Source organism: Phaseolus vulgaris, chromosome 11 (assembly GCF_000499845.2).
Source record: "Phaseolus vulgaris cultivar G19833 chromosome 11, P. vulgaris v2.0, whole genome shotgun sequence".
Classification (NCBI taxonomy): domain Eukaryota; kingdom Viridiplantae; phylum Streptophyta; class Magnoliopsida; order Fabales; family Fabaceae; genus Phaseolus; species Phaseolus vulgaris.
The window spans coordinates 39,837,674-39,851,171 of record NC_023749.2 but is presented as its reverse complement, the minus strand read 5'-3'; the positions used below and the strand labels follow the sequence as shown (position 1 = coordinate 39,851,171).

General features: G+C 49.0%; 1 protein-coding gene across 1 annotated transcript; it reads right to left on the bottom strand.

Annotated features, from left to right (window-relative positions):
• Positions 1–12,574: 12,574 nt before the first annotated feature.
• LOC137807306 (proline-rich receptor-like protein kinase PERK14) lies at positions 12,575–13,159 on the bottom strand. The gene has a single exon (XM_068607898.1). It carries the CDS (start codon positions 13,157–13,159, stop codon positions 12,575–12,577), a length of 585 nt encoding a protein of 194 aa, XP_068463999.1.
• Between the last annotated feature and the right edge of the window lie 339 nt (positions 13,160–13,498).

Below are 13,498 nucleotides of genomic sequence, written 5' to 3'. Positions count from 1 at the left end.
CGCAGGGCCTGCTCAATCAGTATGTCGTTGGGTCCCTCCAAGACTATTCCCGCTCCGCTCCCTTGTTGGTTGGAAGAGCCATCAACCGAGAGCCCACTTCCACCTCTTGCTCACCTCCGGGTGAAAGTTCTGCTATAAAATTTGTGTATACCTGCCCTTTGATGGATCCTCTAGGCTCATACTGGATGTCGAATTCTGACAGTTCCACCGCCCAACGCACCATTCTTCCCGCCACGTCAGGCTTCTGCAGAACCTTCTGTATAGGGAGGTTTGTCATCACCACCACCGTGAAGCTGTGGAAGTAATGACGGAGCCTCCTGGCAGAAAACACTACCGCCAGCGCTGCCTTCTCCAGCGCTTGGTATCTCGTTTCAGCTCCTTGTAATGCCTTGCTCACGAAATAGATGGGCTTTTGACTCTGGTCCTGCTCCTGGACTAACACAGAGCTGATAGCCCGCTCTGTTACAGTAAAATATAACCGGAGGGGCACGCCCGTTACCGGTTTGCAGAGGACCGGTGGCGTCGCTAGGTACTCCTTTAGCTTAATGAAAGCCGCTTTGCATTCGTCAGTCCATGCAAAGCGACTGTTTCTCTTGAGGCACTGGAAATATGGATGCCCCTTCTCTCCCCCGGCGGAAACAAACCTTGAAAGCGCTGCCATCTGCCCTGTCAGCTATTGTACTTCCTTTACCGACGTCGGGCTTCGCATGGCGATAATCGCTGCGCATTTGTCGGGGTTCGCCTCTATCCCCCTCTCTGTGAGCATAAAACCCAAGAACTTACCGGCCTCTACCCCGAAAACACACTTCTCAGGATTTAACTTGAGGCGGTACTTGGATATCGTGACGAACAACTCCTCCAGATCCGCCATGTGCTGCGCCCTATCCTGCGATGCCACCACCATGTCGTCTACATAGGCGTACACATTCCTCCCGAGCATGGGCGCCAGGACCTTGTCCATTAACCTCTGGTACGTGGCGCCCGCGTTTTTCAGCCCAAAAGGCATCACCTTATAGCAATAACTGCAGGTCTCAGTCATGAATGCAGTTTTGTTCTCATCTCTTGGGTGCATCTTGATCTGGTTGTACCCTTAGAAGGCGTCCAGGAAACTCAGCACCTTGTTGCCGGACGCACTGTCTACCAAAGCGTCGATGCTAGGCAGCGGGTACGAGTTCTTTGGGCACGCCTTATTCAAGTCTGCGAAGTCCACGCACATCCTCCACTTTCCATTCGCCTTTTTCACCAAGACGACATTGGCAAGCTACTCAGGGTATTGGATCTCTCTGATGTGGCCAGCCCTCAACAGCTTCTGCGTTTCGTCCTTCACCACCTGCTGTCGCTCCTCATTGAACTTTCTCCTTCTTTGGCGCACGGGGCGGACCGTGGTGTCCATGCTGAGGTGGTGACACAGGAAATCGGGGTCGATGCCGGGCATATCTGACAGGTAACCAGTGGGAAGGAGTCCCTAGCTGACGGTTGAGGTCGCGCACGAAGACGTTCCAGTCAACCGGACGGAACATTTGGCGCCCACCGTGGGGCCGAAGAGGCTCCTTCGCCCCTCAGCTAGGGGGACAAACTCCCCTTAGACCTCGACTGGGGGGCTTGTTCCCGTATGCCAATACAGTCCCACATCGTTCAGGAATCGAGGCCAAGGGCAGTTTATATACTCCCTCCTCCCTTCACCCTTCGAGGCGCCTTTTAAGGACAAAACCGTGACGGAGCACCGACCTCTAAAGCGGACAATACCTCGAATGCGGTGATTGACCCTAGCGATGCTGTCCAACGACTTGAGGTCGGAACATGAGTGGTTGGTTATGCCATTTGGCTTAACTAATGCTCCAAGTACTTTCATGCGCCTCATGCATCATGTTTTAAGACCATTCATTGGCAAGTTTGTTGTTGTTTATTTTGATGATATCCTCATTTATAGCTTGTCTTTGTGTGACCATAGGATGCATGTTAGACAAGTCTTGGAAACCCTTAGGAAAGAACATTTGTATGCTAACCTTGCTAAATGTATGTTTGCACTTGATCATATAGAATTTCTAGGGTTTGTTGTGAGTAAACAAGGGGTGCATGTAGATCAATCTAAGGTAGTGGCCATTCAAAATTGGCCAACACCTACCAATGTGAATGATGTCCGAAGTTTCCATGGTCTTGCTTCTTTTTATAGAAAATTTGTACCCAACTTCGGTACCATAACTGCACCTCTTAATGATATAGTGAAAAAGGATGTGGTTTTTAAATGGGGAGAAGCACAACAAAATGCTTTTGATGTTTTAAAAGAAAAATTGACTAATGCTCCCATTTTAGCCCTTCCTAATTTTGCTAAAACATTTGAGATTGAATGTGATGCTTCAAGTATAGGCATTGGGGTTGTTCTCCTTCAAGAGGGCCACCCCATAGCTTATTTTAGTGAGAAATTGAAAGGAAGTCATCTAAACTATTCCACTTATGATAAGGAATTGTATGCCCTTGTTAGAGCTTTGTTCACTTGGCAACATTATCTTTTTCCTAAAGAATTTGTGATTCATAGTGATCATGAATCTCTTAAATATTTGAAAAGCCAAAACAAACTTAACAAGAGGCATGTTAAGTGGGTGGAATTCCTTGAGCAATTTCCTTATGTGATCAAGCATAAGCAAGGCAAAAATAATGTTGTGGCCGATGCACTTTCTAGACGCTATGCCTTGCTAAATCTTTTGGGTTCTCAATTTCTTGGCTTTTATCACATTAAGGATCTTTATCATAATGACTTTGATTTTTCTCTTATCTATCAAGAGTGTACCAAAGGTGGACACAAAGATTTTTTTATCCAAGATGGCTTTCTTTTTAAAGGAAAACGTCTTTGTGTTCCCCAATGCTCCATTAGATTATCTCTTGTTAGAGAAGCACATGAAAGAGGATTAATGGGTCATTTTGGGGTTGCAAAAACTTTGGATGTGTTACATGAACATTTCTTTTGGCCTCATATGCATAAACATGTTCATAGTTTGTGTGAAAAATGCATAGCTTGCCGTAAAGCTAAATCTAGATTGCATCCCCATGGTTTATATACTCCTCTTCCTATCCCTTCAATGCCTTGGGTTGACATTTCTATGGATTTCATCTTAGGATTACCCAAGACATCTAAGGGAAAGGATTCCATTTTTGTGGTAGTGGATCGTTTTTGAAAGATGGTTCACTTTATTCCTTGCCACAAAGTGGATGATGCATGTCATATTGCAAACCTCTTCTTTCAAGAAGTGGTTCGTTTACATGGTATTCCTAAAACTATTGTGTTCGATAGAGATTCCAAGTTCTTGAGTCACTTTTGGAAGACCTTGTGGGGTAAGCTTGGTACTAAACTTTTATTTTCTACCACTTGTCACCCACAAACCGGTGGTCAAACCGAAGTGGTAAATAGAACTTTGGGACAAATGTTGAGATGCTTTATTTCCGGGAATCCTAGAGTTTGGGAGAATTTACTACCACATGTTGAATTTGCTTATAATCGTGTAGTAAATTCTACCACTTCACATTCTCCTTTTGAGGTTGTTTATGGGTTTAATCCCTTAACACCTCTTGATCTTCTTCCTATTCCCATACTTGATGATGTCTTGTGCAAAGATGGTGATGACAAAGCTTCTTTTATTAAAAATTTGCATAAAGACATTAAGTTGAGAATTGAGAAGAAGGTTGGCAAGTATGCTGAACTTGCCAACAAAAGGAGAAAAGCATTGTTATTTGATGAAGGTGATTGAGTTTGGCTTCATTTGCAGAAAGATCGTTTTCCTACTCAAAGGAAGTCCAAACTAATGCCTCGTGGTGATGGACATTCCAAGTCCTAAAGAGGATTAATGATAATTCTTATGAGTTAGATATGCCTGATACATACCTTGGTAGTCATACATTTAATATCAGTGATCTAACTCCTTTTTCTGTAGGTCTCCAGAATTCGTGGTCGAATTCTCTCCAACTCGGGGAGTATGATGGAGATCAAGATCAAGAAGAGATAGAGGCCGAAAATCAAAATCAAGAGGAAGTATAGGGTTTACATGCTTTTATTGCAGGAAAAATGGCCATTCAGTTAGATTATGCAAAATAAGAAAATTCTCTGTTCCTAGAGGCTACATGAAATGGATTCCTAAAGGATGTGAGGTTCTGATGGAGATCAAGATCAAGAAGAGATAGAGGCCGAAAATCAAGATCAAGAGGAAGTATAGGCCGAAGTTGAAGAGGCTCAAGAAGACATTAGCCTACCTCAAAGGCTTACAAGGAGCAAGTTTAAAGAATTAGGAAGTAGTGGTAGAATGTTTTCTCTTTTTATAGTGTCTTTTGTAGAATGTTTAAATATATAGTTTTTAGGAAGGTGCTTAGAGGGAAACATTAGATACTTCTTTTGTAAAGCATCTTTAGGCTTTAGTTTAGAATGTTCTAGAAGATAACTCTTCATGACTCACTATAGGCGTGAGAAGTGAGTGAAAGAGGACGTTTTGTTAGCTTGTAGTGTAAGCCTTGTAGCTTCATGACCGACCCTTGCTCCTATAAAAGGAGGGCTTAGGTCCTTCAAATAACAGAATTGATATTTGAAGTAACAAAACTCTCCCAAATTGGTGATTGAGTGAGTGAGATTTGACTTCTCCTCTTCCTAGTCTCATCTTGAGAGCTTTGGTTCCCTCAAGTGGCGGCAATTCACACTTATCTTGGAGCATTCACACTTGAAGTGGCGTGTTCATCAACCAAGTTCTTCAACCTCATAAGTCTTCTCTCTTCTCCATCCTTTACTTCCATTTCCATGTCCATTTGAACTCATAAAACATGTCTTAGGCCTTTTCTTGCAATTCTATTCGGTGCTTTACCTTTAATTCACATTTTGTTCGGTTCATCTTCTTCCTTGCTGAGTTTAAACGGTTCATCTTCATTCTTGCTTACTTTTGTTCGGTGCATTTCAATTGTCAGCTTTTTAATCGGTTCACTTGCATTCTTAAGCATTTTAATCGGTTCAATTGGCAAGAAATGGACTTCCATATGAGTTTTGGTGTATTGGCGCAAGTTTTGGTGAGTTCTTGAAATGTACCGTCCCGTATCCGGGCGTTGACAAAGTCAAGGTCAAAGTCAACGCCTGGAGTCAAAGTCAACACAAGGCGTCGCCTAGGTGAAGAGACGCCAAGTTCCAGCGTCGCCAAGAGGAAGCGTCGCCAAGGCAAGGCGTCGCCAAGGCAAGGCGTCGCCTAGGTGAAGGCGTCGCCCAACCAGGGCGTCGCCAAGATCAAATATCGCTAAGGCAAGGCAATCACAGTGTGGTTCCCCGGTACCCATGGGTAGGAAAGACCATGGAGGGAGCGACGCCGTGGGAAGGCCTCAGGTCCCGATGATCCGGGGCAGTGATAAAGAGAAGGAAAATGTGGCTTCAAGGCCATAGTGATAGCACCAGTGTAGGGCAGCCTGACTCGTGAAGTACCCCTGCCGCCTCAGAGACGCCTTTGGGACAGATACGACTCAAGGGGAGGGTCACGCCCAGGGTAGCTAGGTGCAGGGTACGAGAGGAAGACAGATACGCTCTCAAAGTGAGTGACTAGATGATTGGGGGCATGAGTTGGCACCCAAAAAGTCACCCCTTGCGCAGTAGCACTCCCAAGCATGAGGACTCACACGTAGAAACGTCCCCAGATGGGCAGAAACGTCCCCAGATGGGGTCACGGCGCTGTGAAGCCCTCCACGTGTACGACAGCCAGGTCAGAATAGAAACACCATTTAGACATGTACCAGGTAATTAAAGTCATTCAATATAGTTTCTGTTTCGAGCGTTTAAGGTACTATAAAGGCTCCCAAGCGTTTCAACGTCTTAAATGCGCTACGTTTTCTAATTAGACGCGTTAATTAAGTGCGTTACGTTTTATGATTAAAAGCGCTTTAAGGCGCTTTAAATGCTTGGGCAGTTTAAATAGCGCCGAGAATGTTGGAAACAGGGTTGGAACTTTTGGCTAATTTTCCCGAAACACTCTAGTTGCTTGCTCGAGCCTTGAGGTTTTGGACAAGGGACTAGGGAAAGATTTTGGCCAGAAGGAGAAAATATACACTAGACACAGTTTCCTTTTTACCACCTTTAGAGTGCCATACGCGGTGCTCCGATACGGAGGTGCATAGTTTTTGGTGTTTCTTGCTGGCTGACTTGAGCGTCAGAGTGCAAACGGCCGCTAGGGCGCCCTTTTGTCCTTCTTTGCAAGAATCCACAGGTAACCAGTGGGAAGGAGTCCCTAGCTGACGGTTGAGGTCGCGCAAGAATCCTAGGTAACCAGTGGACTTCACGGACTTGAATAAGGCGTGCCCGAAGGACTCGTACCCACTGCCCAGCATCGACGCGTTGGTGGATAGTGCATCCGGCAGTAAGGTGCTGAGTTTCCTGGACGCAGTCTTAGGGTACAACCAGATCAAGATGCACCCGAGAGATGAGAGTAAAACTGCATTCATGACTAAGACTTGCAGTTACTGTTATAAGGTGATGCCTTTTGGGCTGAAAAACGCGGGCGCCACGTACCAAAAGTTAATGGACAAGGACCTGGCGCCCATGCTAGGAAGGAATGTGTACGCCTATGTAGATGACATGGTGGTGGCGTCGCCGGATAGGGCACAGCACACGGCGGACCTGGAGGAGTTGTTCGTCACAATATCCAAGTACCGCCTCAAGTTGAACCCTGAGAAGTGTGTCTTCGGGGTAGAGGCCGGTAAGTTCTTGGGTTTTATGCTCACCGAGAGGGGGATAAAAGCGAACCCCGACAAATGCGCAGCGATTATCGCCATGCGAAGCCCGACGTCGGTGAAGGAAGTATAGCAGCTGACAGGGCGGATGGCGGCACTCTCAAGGTTTGTTTCCGCCGGGGGAGAGAAGGGGCACCCATATTTCCAATGCCTCAAGAGAAATAGTCGCTTTGCATGGACTGACGAATGCGAAGCGGCTTTTATTAAGTTAAAGGAGTACCTGGCGACGCCACCGATCCTCTGCAAACCGGTAACAGGTGTGCCCCTTCGGCTATATTTTACGGTAACGGAGCGGGCTATCAGCTCTTTGTTAGTCCAAGAGCAGGACCAGAGTCAAAAGCCCATCTATTTCGTGAGCAAGGCATTACAAGGCGCTGAGACGAGATACCAGGCGCTAGAGAAGGCAGCATTAGCAGTGGTGTTTTCAGCCAGGAGGCTCCGTCATTACTTCCACAGCTTTACGGTGGTAGTGATGACAAACCTCCCTATACAGAAGGTGCTGCAGAAGCCTGACGTGGCGGGAAGAATGGTACGCTGGGCGGTGGAGCTGTCAGAATTCGACATTCAGTATGAGCCTAGAGGATCCATCAAAGGGCAAGTGTACGCCGATTTTATAGCGGAACTCTCGCTCGGAGGTGAGCAAGAGGTGGAAGTGGGCTCGCAGTGGCTACTCTCGGTTGATGGCTCTTCCAACCAACAAGGGAGTTGCGCGGGAATAGTCTTGGAGGGACCCAACGGCGTACTCATTGAGCAAGCTCTGCGCTTCGCCTTCAAGGCAAGTAATAATCAGGCGGAATACGAAGCCCTGATAGCAGGAATGCTCCTGGCCAAGGAGATGGGCGTGCAGAACCTCCTGGTGAAAAGCGATTCCCAGCTGATTACGGGGAAGGTGTCGGGTGAGTTCCAGGCGAAGGACCCACAAATGGCGGTGTATCTTAGATACGTCCAACTATTGAAGGGAGCATTTAACGCTCTTGAGCTGATACATGTCCCAAGGGAGCAGAATGCCAGAGCTGACCTGCTTGCCAAGCTGGCCAGCTCAGGCAAGGGGGTAGATAGAGGACAGTAATCCAAGAGACACTCAAAGCTCCGCGTAAATTCGTGGAAGATAACAGGGTGGATGTCCTCCAGATCTGTACATCAAGAGAGAGTCCAAGGAATCATCGCTCTCTGACCCAAGATACGCTGAAGACGCCCCGCATCAGCACGTACGTGGATATGCCTGAAGAAGGAAGACAAATGCAGGTATGTGTCCTAACCGAGGGAGACACCTGGATGACGCCATACAAACGGTACCTGGCGGATGGGGCTCTCCCAGTTGAGCCGGAAGAGGGTAAGAAGGTCAAGAGAAATGCCGCAAGATATACTCTGGTGGATGGAGTGTTGTTAGGCACGGTTTCACTCACCCTATCCTAACGTGTGTAAGTGGCGATGAGTGTACCAGGATAATGGCGGAGCTCCACGAAGGCATTTGCAGGAGCCACGTAGGAGGAAGGTCCTTAGCCTCCAAGGTGATACGCGCAGGGTTCTTCTGGCCAACAGTAAAAGAGGACTGCGCGCGACACGCTTACCGCTGCAGGCAATGCCAAAAGCACGCTGACTGGCACAAGGCGCCGCCAGAAGAACTGCGATCCATATATAGCCTGTGGCCTTTTCATACATGGGGAATCGACATCCTGGGCCCGTTCCCACTAGCAATAAGGCAGATGAAGTATTTGATCGTTGTCATCGAGTACTTCACCAAGTGGATAGAGGCAGAGCCCGTGGCATAGATCACTGCGCACAAGGTACAACACTTTGTGTGGAAGAACATTGTGTGCCGCTTTGGCGTACCTAGGCGCTTGATATCCGATAACGGGACCCAGTTTGCCAGTCAGCAGTTGAGAAATCTGTGCGCTGAGGTAGGTATCAAGCAAGTGTTCGCATCAGTCGAACACCCCCAGACCAACGGGCAAGTGGAGTCAGCAAACAAAGTCTTGATGAGGGGGTTAAAGAGAAGGTTAGAGAAGGCCAAAGGGGCGTGGGCGGAGGAAGTTCCAAGGATCGTATGGGCATACCACACCACGCCCCAATCTTCTACCATGGAGACGCCTTTTAGTTTGGTGTATGGGTCGGACGCGATGATCCCGGTAGAGATACATGAAAGCTCACCACGTTTCCAAAACTTTGTGGTGGAGGAATCCAATGAAGAAAGGCGGGTAAACCTGGATCTATTAGACGAAGGCAGGGAAGAAGCCACAATAAAAGCTGAAGCGGTGAAGAGAAGAGTAGAGCGACAATATAGCTCTAAGGTAAAGCCGCGACAGTTTCAGATTGGCGACCTAGTTATGAGGAAAGCCCACCCATACGAGTTGGAGAATAAGCTGTCTCCCAAATGGACCGGACCCTTCAGAGTTACCGAGGCTAAGGGCAATGGTTCGTACAGCCTAGAGACCTTGGAAGGAGGTCCCATCCCGCGCAGTTGGAATGTAGCCAATCTAATGTTTTATTTTAGTTGACTTATGTAAAGTAGCTATGTAACAGTCTTGTTAAAGGGGACGCTCTTTTTCCCTTTCCGGGGTTTTTTAATGAGGTCACCCAAATAAAAGAAAAAACAAGTTCGAGAAAAAACTGTGCCCTGGTTTTCAGTCCTTATCTTTCTCCGTTTGAAGTAGCCAAAGGCGTCGCCAAGAAAGAAGGCGTCGCCAAGAACTAAGGCGTCGCCAAGAATGAAGGCGTCGCCAAGAAGAAAGGCGTCGCCAAGAAGAAAGGTGTCGCCTGAGTGCAGGCGCCGCTAAGAAACACGACGGAGGGAAAGCGCACAATATATGAGACGTATGCAAAGTAAAGCGGCGTTACAAAAACCAAATATGGTATAGTAAAGTTGATGTTACAAGCAGTGTTCGATACAAATGGGAGTAATGCGAATAGGGAAAACATTAAAACTCATACAAAAACACAAACGAACAACTTTTCAGTGGCCATCGGCGTCAGCACGGGAAGAAGACGAAGCCCCGCCCTCAGTCCGCAGAGCTCGGGTAAGTCGTGTCCTCCGTTCTTGGTTTATTTTCGAACCTGCACCAAGGAAGATGAACGTGTCAGAGACACCATGGAGCAAAACACACCCAGATAGAGAACAATAAAGGCGGAAGTTCCTAGGGCAGTGACTCATACCTATATACTTTTCGAGAGTTCCAGCGTTGAACTCCAAACTGATCAAGGTGGCGGAGTCAAAACCTCCCGCCTCAGCAAGAATCCGGCAAACCACCTGGTCATTTGGGGCCAGCTTCTTGAAGGGTTTGGATTTGAGGGCCCTCGTCTCCCTCACCCAGTACAGTGGAGAACCATCCAGGGCGGAGGGAACGAGGTCAGAGCAGCAGATCTTGAAGAACCGGCCTTTCCACCCAGTGAAGGAGTTTTGGAAGGGGGTCAGGAGAACTCTGCCAGGAACGTTACTGAGAGTTACCCAGAGGTTGTGCCTTTGCCTCTTCACCTCGAAGAAGTGAAGAAAGATCTCGACCGAGGGTGCACAACCCAGAAACCCGAAAAGGATGTCAAAGGCCTTGACAAAAGCCCAGCTGTTGGGATATAACTGGGCCGGAGCGGCATTGATCTCCGTCAGCAGTTCCTTCTCAAACCTGGAGAAGGGTAGGCGCACGCGGATGGTTTTGAAAACCACTTGATAGAAGTAAAAGAAGGGGACCCCGTCGTTGGCCCGTTCGTCTCCACACACTGGCTCCCCTAGAGTGCAAGGGAGCACAACAATGTCGTCGTTGTGCCTCCTCGCGAAGGCACGATGATTATAGGAGCATGAATCCCCTTTGTGTTCCCTTATGGCCCTGGTGGAGAGTAAGCAGGAGCATTCGTCAAGAAGCTCCTTCGAAGCCCAAGGATACAGGTCCTTGGGGTTGACCCTGGGGGAGTAGAACGAGAAGACATTCTTGAACAGAATCAGGGAGGTTTGAAGTTTTGGCAAGGGTAAAACGCTGGTGGGAACGAACACTGGAAGAACTCTTCGTGAGAAGAGAAAGGGTGCAAGTAGGTTACGAAAAGCGCAGAAATGATGAGGACAGTTTCAAAGCTTTAAAGAATCAAATATTGCGGTTAGAGCGCCAAACGATGTAAATGGAAGTATTGCAGTTATAGCGCTAATCGACGCGAATGGATGCACCGCACGATCGAGCCACGTGGCAGAAGATGGAAGGATGGCCCAGGGCACCACTGGTTAAAATAAGAAAACGTCGTATCGGCAGAATGCCCAATGGTACGATGCGCCGTCGAGAGTGGGTCAGGGGCACAGTAGGAGTCAGGACCAAGTCGAATGACTGAACGTCCCATCAGCCATACAAGAAGCGCACGTGGATGGCGCAGGCGAAACCTTGAGCTCTTCGCTGTCCTCAGGCGTCGACCAGGGCCAAGGTCAAAGTCAATGCCAAGGTAAAGATAACACCCAAGGCGACGCCAGCACGAGACGCCCGGGGCGTCGCCAGGAAAGACGCAAGGGGCGTCGCCAACCCAAATATCAGTAGTGCCGCCTCCCCGATACCCACAGGTAGGAAAGACTGCGGAGGGAGACGAAATCGAAGAAGGCAAAGCTAGTTACTGGCGTCGCCTCCCCGATACCCACAGGTAGGAAAGACTGTGGAGGGAGACGAGATCGCCAAACGCCAGCGAATCACTGGCAGGGTTGTTCCCCGATACCTATGGGAAGGAAAGACCATGGAGGGAACGACCCCCCCCCCCCAAGAGCACTCGGCATTTTAGACACCCGGGGACGATACGGCGCTGCTGTAGCAGGCCTCTCCTTAGGCATGGGCGCCGGGCATTAAGAATCAAGGGACGGACCGCTTGGTGTTAGAGACACCCCATGGACGATACGGCCCCATTAGACAAGCCTCTCCATGGGCGTAGGCATCGACGCGTAACGGGTATAGTACAGGCAAAACAACTGAAGCATGTGAAGGCAAAGGACAAAAGTAAAACCGCACAGGCGGAATTCTATATCACAAAGACACGAAAGTAATCATGCAAAAACTCAAAGTTGTAACGAAAGTACAGACAATTCAAAGAATTACAAGTTTATCAAAGAAGGTTAAAACAAGTGTAAAGGGGTAAAGTGATGATCGAGGGTGGCGGTTCAATCGTCCATTTCCAGGGGCACGACTTTTCCATCAACAATGTGGTGAGTGGAATCGCAGTTGGAAATGTCGATCCCCGGATTCATGCAGACAACTTGGGCCAGAGCCTCCTGGAATCCCTCCTCGAAAGTGCCCGCCATGTCCTGGATGAGGGTCTTTTTGTCCTTCTCTAGCTCCTCAATGGTGGCGTCCCCCGAAGCTACCTGCTTCTCCAAAGCCTCCTTCTCCACATGGAGCCGGCTGACCTCGACCTGCAGTCTATCGTAGTCCACCTGGAGAAGGCCCATAGCTTTGGCCTAGGTAGCCATCTCCCCCTCCATCCGTTCCAGTTTGTCAGCTTGCTCGCAGCATCGGCTCTTCAAGTCCTCTTGAACTTCCTCGTAAGGTTCGACCATGCCCTCGAGGCCTGTCACTTGGACTTGAAGAGTGACTTCGCGAGTGTAGAAGTCAGCCTGGAACCCCATCGCCTCTGCCAATTGTTTTTCAGCCTCTGCTCTGGACTCTTGTGCCTGCTTCAGGGTGGTTTGATAAGCATCGTTTTGGCGTCCCAGAACCTTCTTTTCCTCCAGGGCAGCAAACCTTGTTTCCAAGGCCTGGAGGGTTTGAGTTTGCAAAACAACATTTCTGGCCTGGGCGCGCCATTCAAGGGCCACCGCCAAGAAGGCCCCCAAGTAGAAAGGCATGCCCTCCTTCATGTCGGAGCCCTCTGGCATTGTTCAACCACTGAAGCCCCTCATCAGATGCATAATTGGAGGAGGGATGGCGATAAAATCAGGGGCGGTAGCGACGGGGGCAGGAGAAGCAGAGACCTCTGCCGGGGGCGGAGGTGGAGCAGACTCGGCGCCTTCGCCTATATCCTCTTGGACGGTTGTGGGGGGAAGGGAAGTAGCGCTGGGAGGGTTGTCCCTGAAAGAATCCTCTCCCTGGGGCGACGCCTCTAGTAGGAGGGGAACCCTGGCAGATTTCCTCCTCTTGAAGGGTGCCAGGCCATCCGAGTCTTCATCGTCGGATATGATCTCCAAGACCCGTTTCCCTTTGTCGAGGGGAGTTGGGGCCGACGATGAGGCCACGGCCAGAGGAACAGCGGCAATGGGCAGAGGAGAGCCGGGAGTCTGAAGCGCCTCAGGGCTATGTGGGGACGGTGAAGATGAGCCTAGTGGAGTTTCGGTAGTGGTCGGTGGTGGCAGAGGCAGGGTTGATGGGGGGTTCGGGTCAGCAGCCGGGGCGGAAGAGGCGCCTGCTTTGGCAGCACGAGCGTCCTTTATCGCTTTCGCCAACATCATCCTTTTGGAAGCGCCCATCACCGATCCTACATTCAAATAAACCAAGCAGCAGAAGTCAAAACCAAAGCAATTATGCAAAATCACAAAACGCGTAGAAACGAGAGACGCGAATCACATGGTATAATGGAAGACAGGTGAAAGAGGCCAGAGGAACAAACATCTGGTAGTAAGGTACAGATAATGAAAGATGGTAAGGGGAGGGTCTCCATACCAAAATATGTGGTTAGGGCGTGAGCGTTGTATTCGCTCGTGATGAGCTTCAATGTAGCAAAGACGATCCCCAGGCCAGCCAAGGCCTTACACACCTCCCTGTCAGCAGGGGATAGCTCATCCAGGGTTTTGGCCCTGAGCAGCTTA

Coding starts and splice junctions, on each gene's coding strand:
- LOC137807306 (XM_068607898.1), bottom strand. CDS start 13,159: ATGGGCGCTTCCAAAAGGATGATGTTGGCGAAAGCGATAAAGGACGCT.